The 19,034-nt window shown below is 35.9% G+C and overlaps 1 protein-coding gene across 2 annotated transcripts in view; it reads right to left on the bottom strand.

The window, feature by feature from the left end:
* The window catches only part of DHX29 (DExH-box helicase 29), a 48,747-nt gene that overhangs the window by 18,041 nt on the left and 11,672 nt on the right, over positions 1–19,034 (bottom strand). The window contains exons 6-12 of one of the 2 annotated variants that reach the window (XM_032850553.1): positions 18,275–18,403; positions 15,234–15,360; positions 14,140–14,298; positions 12,975–13,140; positions 12,583–12,706; positions 10,677–11,285; positions 8,714–8,857 (exon numbers count right to left, since the gene is read on the bottom strand). In XM_032850553.1, the coding sequence (XP_032706444.1) occupies positions 8,714–8,857; positions 10,677–11,285; positions 12,583–12,706; positions 12,975–13,140; positions 14,140–14,298; positions 15,234–15,360; positions 18,275–18,403 (1,458 nt within the window). The remainder of the gene's footprint in view (positions 1–8,713; positions 8,858–10,676; positions 11,286–12,582; positions 12,707–12,974; positions 13,141–14,139; positions 14,299–15,233; positions 15,361–18,274; positions 18,404–19,034) is intronic. The other variant, XM_032850558.1, reaches the window with a different exon arrangement.

Below are 19,034 nucleotides of genomic sequence, written 5' to 3'. Positions count from 1 at the left end.
TGGACATAAACAATACATCAGAAATGGAATTCAGGGTAGCAATTATCCAGGCAGTGGCTAGGTTGGAGAAGACCATTAGTGGCAGCATAGACTCTAAGGGTGGAAGTGAGAGCTGATCTGTCAGAAGTTAAAAATGCTATCAATGAGATCCAATCTAATCTAAATACTCTAAGAGCTATGGTAAACGAGGCAGAAGATGGAATTAGTGATCTAGAAGACAAACTGATAGAAAAGAAGGATCAGGAGGAGGCCTGGAACAAACAGCTTAGAAACCATGAAAACAGAATTAGGAAAATAAATGATGCCATGAAATGTTCCAATGTCAGAATTATTGGGGTCCCTGAGGGGGTGAAGAAAGAAAGAAGACTAGAAGATATAGTTGAACAAATACTAGATGAACATTTCTCTAATCTGGGGAATGGAACAAGTGTTCATGTCCTATAGGCAGAGAGGACACCCCTCAAGATCAACGAGTCTAGAAAGACCTCCAGACACTTAATTGTGAAATTCACGAATCATAAATTCAGACAGGAGGTCTTAAGGGCAACTAGGGGGAAGACATTCCTTCTGTACAGAGGAAGAACCATCAGAATAATGTCAGACCTGTCCACAGAAACCTAGCAAGCCAGAAAGGGCTGGCAAGACATATTCAGGGCACTAAATGAGAAGAACATGCAGCCAAGAATACTTTATCCAGCAAGGCTGGCATTCAGAATGGATGGAGAGATAAAGAGTTTCCAAGACCCGCAAGGTTTAAAAGATTATGTGACCACCAAGCTGGCACTACAAGAAATATTTAGGGGGTTCTATAAAAGAAGAAAGAACCCATGAGTAACACGAACAGAAATTTACAAAGACATCTATAGAAACAAGGACTTCATAGGCAACATGATGTCAATAAAAAACTTATCTTTCAATAATCACTCTCAATGTGAACGGCCTAAAGGCTCCCATAAAATGGCATAGGATTGCAGACTGGATAAAATAACAGGACACGTCCATCTACAGGAGACACATCTGGAACCTAAAGATATATCCAGACTGAAAGTGAAGGGATGGAGAACCATCTTTCATGCCAATAGGCCTCAAAAGAAAGCTGGGGTCACGATTCTCATATCAGATAAATTAGATTTTAAGCTAAAGACTGTAGTCAGAGATACAGAAGGACACTACATCATTCTTAAAGGGTCTATCCAACAAGATTATCTAACAATTGTAAATATTTATGCTCCCAAAATGGGAGTGGCCAACTACACAAGCAAACTGTTAAATAGTCATATTGATATGAATACATTAATTGTAGGGGATCTTAACACACCGCTCTCAGCAACAGACAGATCATCCACGCAGAAAAGCACCAAAGAAACAAGAGCTCTGAATGACACATTGGACCAGTTGGACCTCATGGACCTATACAGAACATTCCACCCTAAAACACCAGAATACTCATTCTTCTCGAGCGCACAAGGAACTTTCTCCAGAATAGACCACATAGTGGGTCACAAATCAGGGCTCAATTGGTACCAAAAGACTGAGATTATTCCCTGCATATTCTCAGACCACAATGCTTTGAAACTGGAACTCAACCATAAGAAAAAGTTTGGAAGGAATTCAAACACTTGGAAGCTATAGACCATCCTGCTCAAGAATATTTGCATCAACCAGGAAATCAAAGAAGACCTTAAACAATCATGGAAACCAATGAGAATAAAGACACATTGGTTCAAAACCTATGGGATACAGGAAAGGCGGTCCTAAGGGAGAAATACATAGCCATCCAAGCCTCACTCAAAAAATTGAAAAATCCTGAATACACCAACTCTCTTCACACCTGAAAGAACTGGAAAATCAACAAATTAAGCCAACCCCACGCATAAGAAGGGAAATAATTAATATTAGAGCAGAGATCAATGAGTTAGAAACTAGAGAGACTAGAATATATTAACAAAACGGTTCTTGGAAAGAATTAATAAGATCGATAAACCACTGGCTAAACTAATCCAAAAGAAAAGAGAGAGGACCCAAATTAATAAAATTATGAATGAAAGGGGAGAGATCATGACTAACACAAAGGAAATACAAACAATCATCAGAAATTATTATCAACAGTTAAATGCCAATAAGTTAAGCAACCTAGATGAAATGGATGCATTCCTGGAAACCTATACACTTCCAAGACTGAAAAAGGAAGAAACTGACAACCTGAATAGCCCAATATCTAGAAATGAGACTGAAGCAGTAATCAAAAACCTCCCAAAAACAAGAGTCCAGGACCTGATGGATTCTCTGGGGAATTCCACCAAACATTCAAAGAAGAAATAATACCTATTTCCCTGAAGCTGTTTCAAAAAATAGAAACAGAAGGAAAACTTCCAGACTCTATGAAGCCAGCATTACCTTCATCCCCAAACCAGACAAAGACCCCATCAAAAAGAATTTCAGACCAACATCCCCGATGAATATGGATTCCAAGATTCTCAACAAGATCTTAGCTAATAGGATCCAACAGTACATTAAAAATATTATCCACCATGACCAGGTGGGACTTATCCCTGGGATGCAAGGGTGGTTCAACATTTGCAAATCAATCAATGTGACAGAACAAATCAATAAGAGAAGAGAAACACATGGTCCTCTGAATTGATACAGAAAAAGCATTTGACAAAATACAGCATCCATTCCTGATTAAAGCATAGGGATAAAGGGAACATTCCTCAACTTCATAAAATCTATCTATGAAAAACCCACAGTGAGTATCATTCTCAATAGGGAAAAACTAACAGCCTTTCCACTGAGATCAGGAATATGATAAGGATACCCACTTTTACCACTGTTGTTCAACATCGTACTAGAAGTCCTAACAACAGCAATCAGAAAACAAAAAGAAATAAAAGTTATTCAAACTGGCAAAGAAGTCAAACTCTGTCTCTTCGCAGATGACATGATATTTTATATGGAAAACCCAAAAGACTCCACACCCAAACTCCTAGAACTCATACAGCAATTCAGTAATCTGTCAGGATACAAAACCAAAGCACAGAAATCAGTTGCTTTCTTATACACTAACAATGAAAATACAGAAGGAAAATTAGAGAATCGATTCCATTTACTATGGCATCAGGAACCATAGAGGACCAAAGAGGTAAAGGATCTGTACTCGAGAAACTACAGAACACTCATGAAAGAAATTGAAGAAGACACAAAAAGATGGAAAAGCATTACATGCTCATGGATCGGAAAAATAAACATTATTAAAATGTCTATACTGCCCAGAGCAATCTATACTTTCAAAGCCATCCCAACCAAAATTCCACCAGCAGTTTTCAAAGTGCTGGAACAAGCAATCCTAAAATTTGTTTGCAACCAGGAAAGACCCCAAATCGCTAAGGAAATGTTGAAAAAGAAAAACAAAGCTGGGGGCATCATGTTGCCGGACTTCAAGCTTTACTACAAAGCTGTCATCACCAAGATAGCATGGTACTGGCACAAAAACAGACACATAGACCAATGGAACAGAGTAGAGAGTCCAGATATGGACCCTCAACTCTATGTTCAAATAATCTTCGACAAAGCAGGAAAAAATATCCAGTGGAAAAAAAGACAGCCTCTTCAATAAATGGTGCTGGGAAAATTGGACAGCTATGTATAGAAGAATGAAACTCGACCATTCTCTCACACCACACACAAAGATAAACTCAAAATGGATTAAAGACCACAAGGTGAGGCAGGACTCTATCAAAATCCTAGAGGAGAACATAGGCAGTAACCTCTTTGACATTGGCCACAGCAACTTCTTTCAAGACACACCTCCAAAGGCAAAGGAAACAAAAGCAAAATTAATTTTTGGGCTTTCATCAAGATACAAGGCTTCTGCACAGCAAAAGAAATAGTCAACAAAATAAAGAGGCAACCCATGGAATGGGAGAAGATACTTGCAAACGACACTACAGACAAAGGGCTGATATCCAAGATCTATAAAGAACTCCTCAAACTCAACACCCAGACAACAGATAATCACGTCAAAAAATGGGAAGACATGAACAGACACTTCTCCAAAGAAGATATACAAAGGGCTAAGAGACACATGAAAAAATGTTCATCATCATTAGCCATCAGAGAAACGCAAATCAAAACCACATTGAGATACCACCTTATACCAGTTAGAGGGCCAAAATTAATAAGACAGTAAACAAATGTTGGAGGGGATGCAGAGAAAGGGGAACTATCTCTATCCCTCTTACACTGTTGGTGGGAATGCAAGTTGGTGAAGCCACTTTGGAAAACCGTGTGGAGAGTCCTCAAAAAATAAAAACAGAGCTACCCTATGGACCCTGCAATTGCATTACTGGGTATTTACCCCAAAGATACAGATGTAGTGAAAAGAAGGGTCATATGTACCCCAATGTTCATAGCAGCAATGGCCACAGCTGCCAAACTGTGGAAAGAGCCAAGATGCCCTTCAACAGATGAATGGATAAAGAAGATATGGTCCATATATACAATGGAATATGACACAGCCAACAGAAAGGATAAATACCTGACTTCTTTATCAACATGGACGGGACTGGAGGAGATTATGCTGAGTGAAATAAGTCAAGCAGAGAAAGTCAATTATCATATGGTTTCACTTATTTGTGGAGCATAAGGGAGAACATGGAGGACATTAGAAGAAGGAAAGGAAAAGTGAACCGGAGTAAATTAGAGGGGGAGATGAAGCATGAGAGACTGTGGACTCCAAGAAACAAACTGAGGGTTTTGGATGGGAGGGGGTTGGGGGTTGGGTGAACCTGGTGGTGGGTATTAAGGATGGCACCTATTACATGGAACACAGGGTGTGGTGCATAAACAATGAATCTTGGTACACTGAAAAAGTAAAATAAATAAATCTTAAAAAAAAAAAAAAAGATAACCGGCTATAATGTGGAGAATGTAATGGAGGAGGTCAGAACAGAAAGGAAGTTTAATTATAGGTTTCTGCACATTTTTTACATGGGTTACTTGTGCAAAGTTAGATTTAGAAGAGTGACAAACGAACAAAAGGTGACAATGGAACATTAGACAAAACATGTACAAGCCTTGTCCCACACTACTTAAAGATACTATCTAAAGTATAAACAGCCAAAGAAAGACCACAAACGTGACTTTGAGGTTCTAATACCGAAAGGGAGGATGAAACTAAAGCATGTAGCATTAACTCAGGATTTGAGTGGGAAGAAGTTTGCAACAGATATGCTCTCTTCCTTGAGTTAATGAAAACTCTAAAAAAATGATGGGGGATTGTTTATCTGCGGTGGCACTGCTTCCTTAAAAAGACTAAAGGATCTCCCAACCTTCCCTAACTTAAAAACAATGATTGTTTCCATTCCTCTCCTCCCACACCCCCAGAAGACTTCAGTATTCTGAAACTTAGCATGGGCAAGCCCAGTGTGTATCTTGCAAGGAGAGGATGTGTCAGTTATAATTATTGCTGTGTTCCTTTAGTTGAGTCCTTTAAGTTCTTCCTTCATACCAGTAAAAACTATCTTGTAATTCATTTTGGTTAGATCTTAATAGCACTTTTAGCCTTCATTGCTCTCTCAGAATGGATGTTTATATGGATTTGTTCCCCTGTTTTCCATAGGCAAAACTTGTAAATAAAAGTAACCTTAAAATTTGGTGGTCAAGGTATAATTATATTTTAACAAACTATTTACTTTTAGTATTAACTTATTGGAATCTCGTATCTGCTCACTTTCCCCCTTGAAATAAATAGGGTAAAAGAAAAAGACACACTCTGGGAGAGGAAAAAGAGAAGTAGATAGTGTTAGAGAGGATCTTTTTACTTGTCACAATGTTAATGCTTTGTTCTTTTTTTTAATGTTTTAATAAGAATATAAAACTGCTAAATAAAACAAAGTTCTTTCAGAACAAAAAAAAATTATAGGTTGTTGTAGTACTTAAAGAAATAATAGCCTCTATAAGGGCAATACTAGTTAAATATGGAGAAAAATATATGAATTTGAGAAAAGTACAATCAGTAGGTCTAGTGACTGGATTTAGGGTATGAGGGAGAAAGAAGGAATAATCCCAGTTATTTTTACTTTTGTGCTTTGACCAGGATATTTATGTCTGAAACTCAAGAGAGATTTTCTGCAGGATGAAGCAAATCTGAGGAAGCTCATCAAATAGATAAATTTATACAGATAATGATTAAAAAAAAAAGAATAGATCATAAAATAGAGCTAAAAAAATGTGTCCTTTATTAAGCACATTCAAGAGAGCTAGTAGGCAAAAAATTTGCTTGTAAACATACCAGCAGTCAGCAGGAAAACCTACTTATAACTCACACAGTGACCACAAACTAGAACAAATCACACAAGAAGTATTATCCTGTGCACTGTCAAAAAGAAAGGTCCTGCAAAATATAATGAACTCTGTCCCAATATCTTTTACATTCTTATATTTAACATGATGATGAATTTCATTGGGATTTTTCTTACTTTTACCATATTGCTCAAGATGCTGAGAGTATCACATTTAAGCATGATTCAGTAAAGCAGACTGCTAATATTAAACCATGAAAGAACAACTTCCTCAAGCTGGTCCGGCTTTTAAATTAGAGTTCACCCTGAGGCAAGATAATATATAATGGGGAAAAGATAATCTTTTCAATAATGATGTTGGGAAAACTGGAACACTTTCTATACCATACACAAACTCAAAATGGATTAAAATTCTAAATGTGAGGCCATAAAACTCCTAAAAAGCAAAAATAAAATATTTTGACTACATTAAAATAAAAGGCTTTTGCACAGTGAAGGAAACTATCAACAAAACAAAAAGGCAATCTAATGAATGGGAGAAGATAGCTGCAAATCTTCTATCCAATAAGGGGTCAGTATCTAAAATATGAAAAAATGTACACTACTCCACAACAAAAAAAACCCCACAATTTAAAAATGTGCAAGGGATGTAAATAGACATTTTTTTCAAGTAAGATATACAGATACCAAGAGACACATGAAAAGCTGCTCAACATCACTCATCAAGAGGGAAATGCAAATCAAAACCACAATGAGGTATCACCTCATACCTGTCAGAATGGCTAGAATTAAAAAGAAGTGTTGCTGAGGATATGGAGAAAAGGGAACATTTGTCCACTGTTGTTGGGAATGTAAACTGGTGCAACTACTGTGGAAACAGTATAAAGATTCCTCAAAAAATTAAAAACAAACATAAAATGATCCAGTAATTCTACTACTGGGTACTTACCCAAAGAAAACAAAAACACTAATATGAGAAGATACATGCACCCCTAGGTTTATAGCAGCATTATTTATAATAGCTGCTATTACAGCTATTGTACAACTTGGGTTGCACATCTAGTGTACATCTAGTGATGTACAGTGTCCATCTAGAGATGAATCGATAAAGATATGGAATATATACAATGGAATATTACTCTGCCTTAAAAAATGGGATCATGCCATTTACAACAACATGGAGGGATGAAAAGAGCTATTATGCTAAGCAAAATAAGTCAGACATTAAGACAAATAACGTGTTCTCACTTACACATGGAATTAAAAAAACAAAAAAAATCCAATAGGAATAAAGTTAAATACATTATGGGGCATCCAAATTATATACTATAAAGCTATTAAAAATCTTGTTTTTGTAGGCTAATGTAAAAAATTGTAAAATACACATACATACTAAATATATATACATATAAATATGAAAGTTAAATGTCAACATTGAGTGTTTTCCTGGGTCATCAAATTTTTTTATTTTCGTTCGTGTATCTTTCAATATTTATAAAATATTTTCTAACCAAAAAGAGGAAAATAACCCAATAATCTACACGTAGTCTATTAATTAAAAATCAATGAATGGCTGTACTTTTTTAAAGATTTTATTTATCTGACAGAGAGAGAGTGTGCACACACAGCAGATGTAGTGGCAAGCAGAGAGAGAAGCAGGTTTCCCACTGAGTAGGGAGCCCAATGTGGGGCTCAATCCCAGGACCCTGGGATCAGGAGCTGAGCCAAAGGCAGATCCTGAGCCACCCAGGTACCCTGAATGACTGAACTTTTACTACTGCCTTCTGAACTTAATTAATTAACAGACACTCAAAAACTTTATATCACGGAAAATTTTTTAAATATTACTTGAATAAGAGAAATGCTATATATCTTATTTCTTCTTGACAAAATTATATACAAAGCAAATCAGTTTACATATGCTAGGCTACCACGCCATTTTAAATAATTTCCATGGGAAATTTTCCATTTTAAACATTGACTTTAATGTGTGTTCGAACTTGATTCAGGGAGGGATTTATGTATAGAGAAAATGATCAAAAGTTCTCCTTTTTTTTTTTTTTTAAAGAATCAAAGAAAATCCTGTAACAACTAAACGTACTTGAGAGTCACTATACTGGTTAAAGCACAGACAGCAGCAGACAGAGGTAATAATATCTACTTCACTGGAGTGAGAGAAAGATTAAATGAATTTATATACATAAAATCAGAATAGCATCTAGCAAATGTCACATGGTATTAAATCAATTAACGTGAGATATATTCTTTAGAGTAAATTAAATAATTATTACAAGTAAAGTGTCTGGTATTTAAATAAGCATGAAGAAAATGTTAGCTAGTATTAGAAATAGTATCTTATTAATATGAAGATGTTTCAAATTTATCTGAACTTGACTATAAAGTATACTCACCTCATCTACAATAACATGAGACACATTAGTTAGGAGACCATCTTCTTGAAGTTTCCTTAGCAAAACCCCTGTAGTACAATATAGTAACCTTGTAGATTCACTAGCTCGAGATTCCATCCGGATCTGATATCCACACAAAGAATTCTAAAGGGAGAACATAAGGTTGAAATTAGATTCTCATAAGTGATCTGGGAAACAATCACTAAAGTGTAGCAGAGGTGCTGATCCTGCTACTAGATGGAGCAGCTTAAGTAAATCTATTTGGTAAAATTTATAATTAAAATTATTTTCCCATGGTCTTCAATCATCTAAAATGGTAAAATTTGTTTTGCTAATTTTAAATAAGAAAAACTTCTGTTTTCTTGAAAGTACTGACATGGGGCGCCTGGGTGGCTCAGTCAGTTGAGCATCTGCCTTTGACTCAGGTTGTGATCCCAGGGTTCTGGGATTGAGTTCCGCATCGGGTTCCCTGCTCAGCGGGGCGTCTGCTTCTCCCTCTCCCTCACTTGTGTGTGTGCTTTCTCGATGTAAAATAAATAAATAAATAAATAAATAAATAAATAAAATCTTAAAAAAAAAAAGTGTTGACACAAAAGCTGTTCACTGCTTGAGTATCATCAATATTATTCTATTCTTTTTGTTGAAGGGGAGGGGCAGAGGGAAAGGGAGAGAGGTAGAGTGCCAAGCAGACTCTGTGCTGAGCACAGAGCTGTAAGTGGGGCTGGATCTCACAACCCTGAGATCATGACCTGAGCTGAAACCAAGAGTTGGACACTTAACCAACTGAGCCACTCAGGCACCAAGATCAATCTTACTAATTCAATTATCTTAGAACAAAATGCTGAGGTACTCACGAACAAAAATTTAGAGCAGTTCTAAAAATTTCCTATCAAGATTCTATAAAAGCTGCCACCATTAAAAAGCAGCTGGTATTGTACCGGTGGCGCCTGATCAGAATTTTAAGTCCCTTCTATTTCCATCACATTCACTTTTTTCAGTCATTCTTTTATTTGCCATGTGTGTACATGTCTGTCATCTTCTTAATGTGAGTTCCTTATAAGACAGAAACTGTCTTTTTTTCTTACATCCCGTGAGAGAAACCCAGTTTGTTACATGAAACTTCTTTCATAAAAGGGTACATGTCCTTTTTTTTTTTTTTTTTTTTACTTATTTATTTGAGAGAGAGAGATTGTGTGTACACAAGATTGGGGTGAGGGGCAGAGGGAAAAACAGGCTCTCCGCTGAGCAGGGAGCTCAACAGGGGACTTAACGCCGAGATTCCAGGATCGTGACCCAAGCCAAAGGCAGATGCTCAACTTACTGAGCCACCCAGGTGCCTATGGGGTACATATCTTAAAGACAGAGGCAAAAGTGTTAAGTACCATCTCCAGAAAGAACAATGTAAAGTATAATTGAGTTATTTGACTTGGAATTCATATTTGGTTCTAAGTAATTTTATTACTTTCTGTATTCTGTAGTCATTCTAGCTAAGGTGTGGCCAGGTTTGGGTTTGCTTGCAGGGCAGAATGCATGACAAGGGATATTTTAGAATTTTTTCCATTTTTTAAAAATAAAGGGCTTGAGAACAGTCTAGCTTTTTCTTCTATATTGTTTTTTTCTTCTGCTTATTAAAAAGAATTAATGAAAACAATTCAGGAATACATTCCATAGAGAAGATATGCAGGAACTTGAGAATTATGATATCACAGTCAAATCTGTATTTGTCTATATTCTTTGTTCTCTTTAGTATGTAACATATTTGAATTATTCAATTATTAAAATGAATATTTTTTTTCCTTGATATGAGAATTTTAATGACTGGATTACTAACAACCCTTTTCAGATGAAGGAGAGTGGCACAATATGAAACCTATCAAAGAAAACATGAAAAGTGCTTGAGATGTGCTACTGAACAAACAGTAACAGTCAGGATTCACTGAGATGGAGTTGAACAACACCTTACCCTTCCTCCAGGTCCATTTTCACAGCCCAACTCATCACATACTCTTGTGGCTAAACTCACTGCTGAGATTCTTCGGGGCTGAGTGCAGACAATGTTACACTTACTCGTTCCCCACTCATTTAGAAGCAAATCTTCCAAGAGAAAATGTGGTACTTGCGTACTTTTGCCACTCCCTGTTTCACCTGCCACAACCACTACCCGATGCCTTTTAAGAGTTTCCACGATTGAATCCCTATGTTTGAACACAGGTAACTGTTGCCTTTCCTTTAGAAGTCTCTGATATTTCGGTGTGCTTTGTAACTTTCTAAACAGGTTTCTAACAGGTTCCAAATCTTCTGACTTTTCTGATTCCAAGGACAGTGCAGAAAAATCTTCATCAGAAACTAAATTTTCCCAAGTTTCCTCAGGATCTTCAGAGTTTTCTCTCTTATTTTCAGAATGCTGTTGCTGCTGTTGCTGTTGCTGTTTCAATTTGCTCAGAAGTTTGGCAATAAACAGATCACGGGGTTTATTGGTTTCCATTTTATTTAATTCTTCCTTTTTCTTTTCTGCATCACTCCACTCCAGCCAAACGTCTCGGTAAGTGGGAGGAAGTAACTGATGCACTGACTATAAATGAAAAAAACAAAAAAACCACCAAAAAACAAACCAAACAAACAAAAACCAACAGTGTTATTTTCACTAACTACCAGATACTAAAATTCAATAGGCTAGAATTTAGGATAGCTACTTTCCTTTTAAAATATAATTTCTCTCTTAAATTAATAAGTGCCTACTTTAAGAAACACATGCTTATGATGCAAATTTATAAATAGTGTATCACATTCAGGCTTCTAGACTTACTAGCTGTGTGACCTTGGGCAAATAACCTCTCCGTGTCTCAGTTTCTGTATTTGTAAAATGGGACCAATATCTCCTTTATAGACATACTCTGAAGTAAACTTTAAGTTACTACTATATGAAAAGTGCTCACTCCTGGAACATAGGAAACTAGTGAATACATTTATTATTATTTATTCCTGCAGTGGTGCTATGTAAATATGCAGATGATCCATAAAGCGTTTCTGAAACAAAGCTCCCTGTGAGATGCTGGTAGTTAAAGTAAGATTATAGGTCAAAGTATTTAAAATTAACTACAGTGCAGGGGCACCTGGGTGATTCAGCCGGTTAAGCGTCTGCCTTTGGCTCAGGTTGTGATCCCAGGGTCCTGACACTGAGCCCCACATCAGGCTCCCGGTTCAGCTTTATCAATTAAGCTTAGCTTATGATACCTTTTTTGCAAAATAAGGGAAATACAGGCATTAAGAACTTTTATTGCCAGAAACTGGAAAAGAACTATTGTTTGGAGTTCCATGTCATCAGGGTCTATAATTTCAAGTGGTTCTAATTTTCCATGAAGAAAAATACACATATTTAAATGCAAATGTTGACAATCCAACCATCCAAGATAAAAAGAGAGCTTCCTACAGTAGTACTATAATCTTTCCTTAACCTGAAAGCTTATAACTAATATAACCTAAAACTGAAAACTTGAATCAAGGTCTGTAACTTTCCAAAGCTGAGAGAAAATATAAGAATAAAGAGAGATATTATAACACTTAATTAAACATTAAACTGTTTAAAAATTCTCCTTACTTCAACCAACCTCATACAACTATTTTTAATCTGTAAAATAGCATAGGCTGAAAAACTGACAGAGCCTCTGGTCTAAGGACAGAGCTAGATTTAGGGGCTTGAGGAAGTCAAAATTATAAATAAGCAGAAATGAGGATTAATCTGAAGAAGCAGTAAGTAAAAACTGGCACCAAAGGCCATAATTAAATATGACATTCCATATGCCCACACAGTTTTATGCTGCCAATGTATGGTCCACAAACGACTTTTGAAACATCTCAAAAAGTCTCACCTGCCCTTTCACTAAACGGTAAAGAGCTAGAGTTGCTCCCAGGTGCTGAGCTTGCATGCCATCTTCTGTTAAGATTGTAGGGCACACTACCAGTACATCGTCTTCAGACTTGATTACCCTTACCCTACAAGGAAGCCAAAGAATTTTTAAGATAAAATTAATGAAGTCAAATGAATCAAAATTCCATTAACCCCAAACCTAAGTTTACATTAATTATTTAAATTAAATATTTCCATGGAAGACACTGTACCTAGATTATAACTGATCAGCATTATCACTCAGAGTTGTGGAATGAGAGGGCTTCCTAAATGTCTACTTAACATATAAGAAACAAAGAGATTTTTCATCTTAGATTTTCCTAAAAGTTCATTCAAATAACCAGAAAAACATACCTACATTTCCAGTATCTACCTACTGGAACTTTTTCAAAGGAAGGATTTGGACTCTTAGGAAGATTCTTCCTGACCCAATCGATCAGAAATTGTTTGGGAGATTTTCCAGTCCAGCTTCGAGCTGTATAGTCAAAATTTCTTACATCATGAGGTTCCTTCTTTTTCTCTAAAATGACAGAGATTGGTGCTTAAAAATTGTCATGCAGTAATGTATAATCTCTTTTGAGTCATCAAAGTCCTCTCAATTTTGGGAAAAGACTTAGAAGAGACTAGGTGAAAAATGACAGAGAAAAGCTTGATCTAATCATCTGTTAGATCTCAGGGCAAGTCATCAGTCTCCTTATCTCTATTATTAGAAAGTAGTTTTCTTGCTCTAACAGCATACATCACAATTTTTAATTAAATATTTATGTATATTTAAAGCTTACCTCTCCTACTAAATCATACCCTTGAAGAGGGCAAGGACTAGGTTATTTTGTTAATAAATGTACACATAGCATGTGACATTCTGAACAGAAAGAAAATTCAGTAAATATATATGAAACATATAGTTAAAAAACTGACAATTTAGTGTAGGATTTGACTATATTACAGATAAGTATTATACACGCTCTATCAATAATTTACTTTAGCACAAGTACACAATTACACACATATGGTGGGATGGCAAGACTCGCGGCAGGCTTAAAGAGGTTCTGTTTTGAATTGAGCTTTGAGAGGAGGAAAAGGTTGGCCAAGTAGGGGCTGAGTAAAATCACGCAGCCATGAAATAACGCGTGGCTATAGTACACAGCTGGGAGAATATGAGTGGAAAGGCAGATTGTGGCAGAATGCAAAGGATCTTCAATACCATGATAAAGGGTTTGGACTCACTACTGATTAAGGGTTTTTAACAGGGAACTCCCATTTAGATGTGTGTTATGGAAAGATAATTCTGGCCGGAATTTGGAGAATGAACTGAAAAGAGACGAGGCTGAAGCAGGATACTTGTAATGATAAAATGCCACAAAAGTTATAATTATTATTTTTCAAAGGCAGCATGTGGAAACATAGCTTTACTACCAGCTTATGAAGTCTGCTAGAATGCAAAGTAACTGAACTTCTTAATTGTATATTCATTGACATTTTACTACTTACACCTTGAAACACTTTCCCTTCATTTTACCTTTCTCTTCTTCAGTAGCAGCTATGGATTTTTCAAATAGGTTAAAATTCAAAGGCTTTTCCTCTTCTGTGGCTACAGGAGGCTTTTTTCTTTCATTCTGTTGATGAGAAATCTTTATGGCTGGATTGAATACTGGATGGTCTTCTAAAGTTTCCATTTCTACCAAGAAAAAAAATCATGCTTTGTTGTATCAGTTTTTTAATGCCTTTTTATGTTGCAAAGATAGTTTTACTTATTTTGAAAGATTTTATTTATTTGGGAATAAATAAAAAGGGAATACAAGCAGGAGGAGTAGAAGAGGGAGAAGCAGACACCCCCTGAGCAGGAAGCCCAATGGGGGACTCAATCCCAGGACCCTGGGATAATGACCCGAGCCAAAGGCAGACACTTAACGACTGAGCCACCCAGGTGCTCACAAAGTTGGTTTAAAAAAAAACAGCATTCCATCTTTTTCTTTGTAGCCAAGTATTCAACACTTCCTATTTGCAATTTGTGCTAGAAGTCAGAGACAATTTATTTTCATATCATATATTAAAATGTTTTAAAAAAAATTATTTAACAGATGTAGAAGGTCCGAAGAACATCCTCACCAGAAATGAATACACACGGAATTCTATCGCCTCTCCTTCTTGAATGAGGATGGTATTTTAAGGTATATGTCAGAGGCTGACAAACTATGGCCTGCTGGTCAAATCTAACCTGCTGCCTGTTTCTGTACATCCTACAAGCTAAGAATGGTTTTTATATTTTTAACTGGTTGAAGAAAAAAAGAAATATTTGATGACATGTGAAAATTACATGAAATTCCCATTTTGGGATCTGTAAAGTTTTATGAGACCATAGCCATTCACTGACATATTGTCTATAGCTGCTTCTATGCTGTGACAGCAGAGTTCAGTAGTTATGAAAGAGTCTTTATGGCCCACACAACCTACTGTATTTATTATGTGGCTTGTTACAGAAAGTCTGTCAAGCCCACATATAAACTGGAGTTTTGTAAACAAATTAAAAAGAGGCAGTCTCCATGCTGGGAAAGCGCTCCCTCCCCCGCACCAAAAAGACATTTATACATCTAAGAATTTGGAAGTGTTTACCTCTTTGAAATTTCCTTATTTTTTCTTGAGCCTCTTTTTGGCCTTGCTTGTTTTTTTCTAGTTTAAAGGTAACTGCTTGCTCCTTTGCATCCAGAAGCTTTGCTGCAAGGTGCAAGTATCTTTCATTCTGTTCCAGATAAGATAATGATACAGAAATTTAAAAAAGAACAAAATGAGTTAATCTATTGTCAATGTATTATATCAAAACCTATGATCTTTTGATCTTATTCTTTGATCCAGCAAATCTACTTTTAGGAATATTTCACAGAGAAATAATACAAAGATGCAGAATTGCAAGTATACATACATAATACTGCAGTACTGAACGAAGAGGCAAAACTGTAAATCAGATTTTTCTACAGAAGAAAACCTGTCAGCCATTAGAAAAAGAAAATGAGATAGCAAAAGAATGAGGGCAATCCACATGGAAAACTTCCTTGACATGTTAAATAAAATTTAAAAACTACAGAAGAAAAAGTAAATGCAAGTTCATTTCTATAATAAATGTCTTATTTTTATACATTTTATAAACACCTGTTTTTAAAGAATTGTATAGGTAATAATATAATAATACTCATCTGAAAGTTATCTTCCCATCATCTCTTGTAGAAGATAGTAAGGGACATTAAAAAAAAAAAAAAGGCCTCAGGGGAAAAGGAGTGTAATAAAACTTCAGGACTTAGCTCTGCTGAGCAACCATCAGATACAGTTTAAAGCTGAACTCAAATTTCTGTTTTTTACCTTAGGTTAATAAGTGACAGGTGAAACGCATCAATGTACAGGGCACACAGAATGCTGCTATGAAACGCAACCATTAAGATGAACAGAAAAGAGAGAAACTAAGGCAGCAGTCAGAGCTGAATTCGGGGACCATTCTGTGTAGAACACACACGATACACTGTTAACAAGTACAAGGATTAGCTATCTTCTCCTGTTCACCCCATCACACTCACTCTTTCATCACGTCTATCTCTGCTGCTGCTACTATCCCTCCACCTGCAAATCTTTTGCTGTCTTTGGCTCATTAACATTTATATTTAGTAAATCAACACTTTCTCTGGATTCTTGCTTTAAATGTTTCTGTTCCTTTCCAATTCCAATTTGAAGCCTTATTAATCACACCCGAGGAAGTGCAATAGCTACCCAAATGGCTTCCCTATCCTTTACCAAATCACCTGGAATGTTACCTAAATGTTCCAAACCACCTTTACTAAATACTACTAAATCTGACCTAAAATAGCAAATTATTCCTGTAATTTACCTGCCCCCATCCTTCTAGTGGCTCTTCACAAAAGGAAAATCAAATTCATTTTCTAGGCATCAAAATCTTCTGATGTCAGCTAAACTCACCTATTTACTCCTGCCTGCTAGTACTCATCTACATTTTATGCTCTGTATACTCATTTATTGTCTAATATCCAAAGGCCCTTTGCACAATTCCACCTCCATACCTGTTCACACTGTTTCACCCCTCTGGACCATCTTCCTTTCCTGCCCATGTGCACTCTATGCACCCCAAGTTCCACCCCTCTTCTTTGCAGGCATAACCAAATGCTCCAGTCAGAAGACACCTCTTCTTTGATCTCAACGTAGACTTGTACTGTCCCAAATTCTTTGTTTTTATTAGTTTAATACAGGCACATAGTTAAAAAACAAACAAACAAAACCCTTACAGGATATAGAAGAGTCTAAAAAAAAAAAGTCTCCCTCCCATTCTAGCATCCCAGTCCTAATCACTCATAATAGCTTCTTGTGAATCTTTCCAGATCATTTCTATGCATACATAAGAATGCAAATATATATTTTTCTCTTTTACACAAACAGGTTCATCATACTACATGTTACTCTGCAACTTTCCTTTTTTCTTTCTAAACCAATCTTATTAAGGTATGAGTTACATAGAGTAAAATGCACCCATTTAGGTGTACAGGTGAATTGAGCTTGATAAATGTATACATCCATGTAATCACTATCATAATGAAGATATAAAATATTCCCATCATCTCCAGAAGTTTCCTCATGCTGCCTTACCATCAATCTCCTTCCTCTGCCCTTGGCCTCAAGCAACCACTGATCTGCCTTTTGTCACTACAGACTGATTTTGCATGGATGATTCTTCTAGATTTTAATATAGTAATTACACATATAATCATTTGTGTCTGGCTTCTTTCATACAAGTATGTCTTGGAGAGTTGCTTGCAGTGTTGGGGTATTATGAATATAAAGCTGCTATGAACATTTGCATACAGGTCTTTTTTGTGGGCATGTTTTCTTTTTTCTTGAATAAATACCTAGGAATGAAACTGTTAGGTCATTTGGTTAAGCGTATGTTTAACTTCCTAAGAAAGTGCCAGTTTTCCAAAGTGAATGTACCATTTTACACTCCCACAATTAATGACTGAGTGTGCCCAATCCTCCATGCCTCCCAACACTTGGTATTACTCATCTCTTTAATTGTAGCCATTGTGATGAATATAAAATAGTTATCTCATTGCAGTTTCTTTTCATTTCTCTAATGACTAGTGATCCTGAAATTATTTTTACATGTTTATTGACCATCAATGTATCTATTTTTGAAAAGTGTGTTTCCTTTTAGAACTTCTTTATCAATTCTAGACAGAAGTACTGTCAGACATGTGTATTGTAATATTTTCTTCTTACAACTTGTTTTCCTTTAACCTTACATTTTTAGTTTATCTTATGATATCTAGGTTTTCTCTGACCACACTATAGACTGCCTCTGTAAAGAAATGTGCCTTTCTTTTATTATCCAAGGAATTTAGCATACTCCCTACAAATGATAATCATTTAAAATATCTGATGATTAGCTCTTTAAACATGGGAGGAATATAAGTACTAGCTACTGAGCAGTTATTCTGTGCCATTTCTATTTTGTTATTTAAGTCTTGTTTAATCTTTATATCAACTACTAGAGGTAGGTATTTCTTTAATTTACAAGGTGAAAACTAAGTCACAGAGAAGTTAAATTATGTTGCCCTCTGAATGGCCAGGTAGAAGCCTAATACACATTTTTAACTCACAGGGTCAAATTTTTCCTCCTCTTCTAAACTTTTAGACTTCTCACTCTTTTCTTCTTCATCTTCCTGTTCAGCATACTGCAAGATCCATTCTTTCATATTTACTTCCAAATTTTTTTCTTCCTTTTTTGGCTAGAAAAGAAAAACAAATATCTGAAAAACCAAAGTTAGAAAAAGGTGTCAAACTATCATCACGTGTCCTCGTTTTTACTATTTTCTTTACACTCAGAAACACAGACATATAAGCCCCCAAAATCATATTACATACTGTTCTGTGAAGGACAAATGAATTCAACATTACTTTAAGAAGTTCAAACTTGCAGAATCAAAAAAAATGTATTTATAAAGAGGCAAAAAAAATAAAAGGAGAACTGTTAAAAACTAGTGTTATTCCTTAAAAACAGTGGTTTTCTGGGGATAATGCTTCCAGATTTTTGTTTCTGTTTTGTTTTTAGGCTTTACTGAGATATAGCCGATATATTTAAAAATTGCACAAATTTAATGTGCATATTAATATATCAGTATTAATGTAATGTAAATTCAATATTTTGATGAGTTTGCATATATGCATACACTCATGATCACTACATCAATGTACTAAACTATCCATCATCTCTGAAAACTTGCTTGTGTTCTTTTGTTCATGTGTGTTGGTGGGAATGGAGAGTGGCAGCTACAGTAAGAACACTTAACATGCCATCTATGCTCTGAATATATTTTATTTATTTGTAAATATTTTATTTATTTGACAGAGATCACAAGT

This window comes from Lontra canadensis, unplaced genomic scaffold (genome assembly GCF_010015895.1).
Source record: "Lontra canadensis isolate GAN:19392208 unplaced genomic scaffold, GSC_riverotter_1.0 scaffold4, whole genome shotgun sequence".
Lineage (NCBI taxonomy): Eukaryota > Metazoa > Chordata > Mammalia > Carnivora > Mustelidae > Lontra > Lontra canadensis.
Note: the sequence above shows the minus strand (reverse complement) of the source record. Positions and strands in the feature narration are given on the sequence as shown.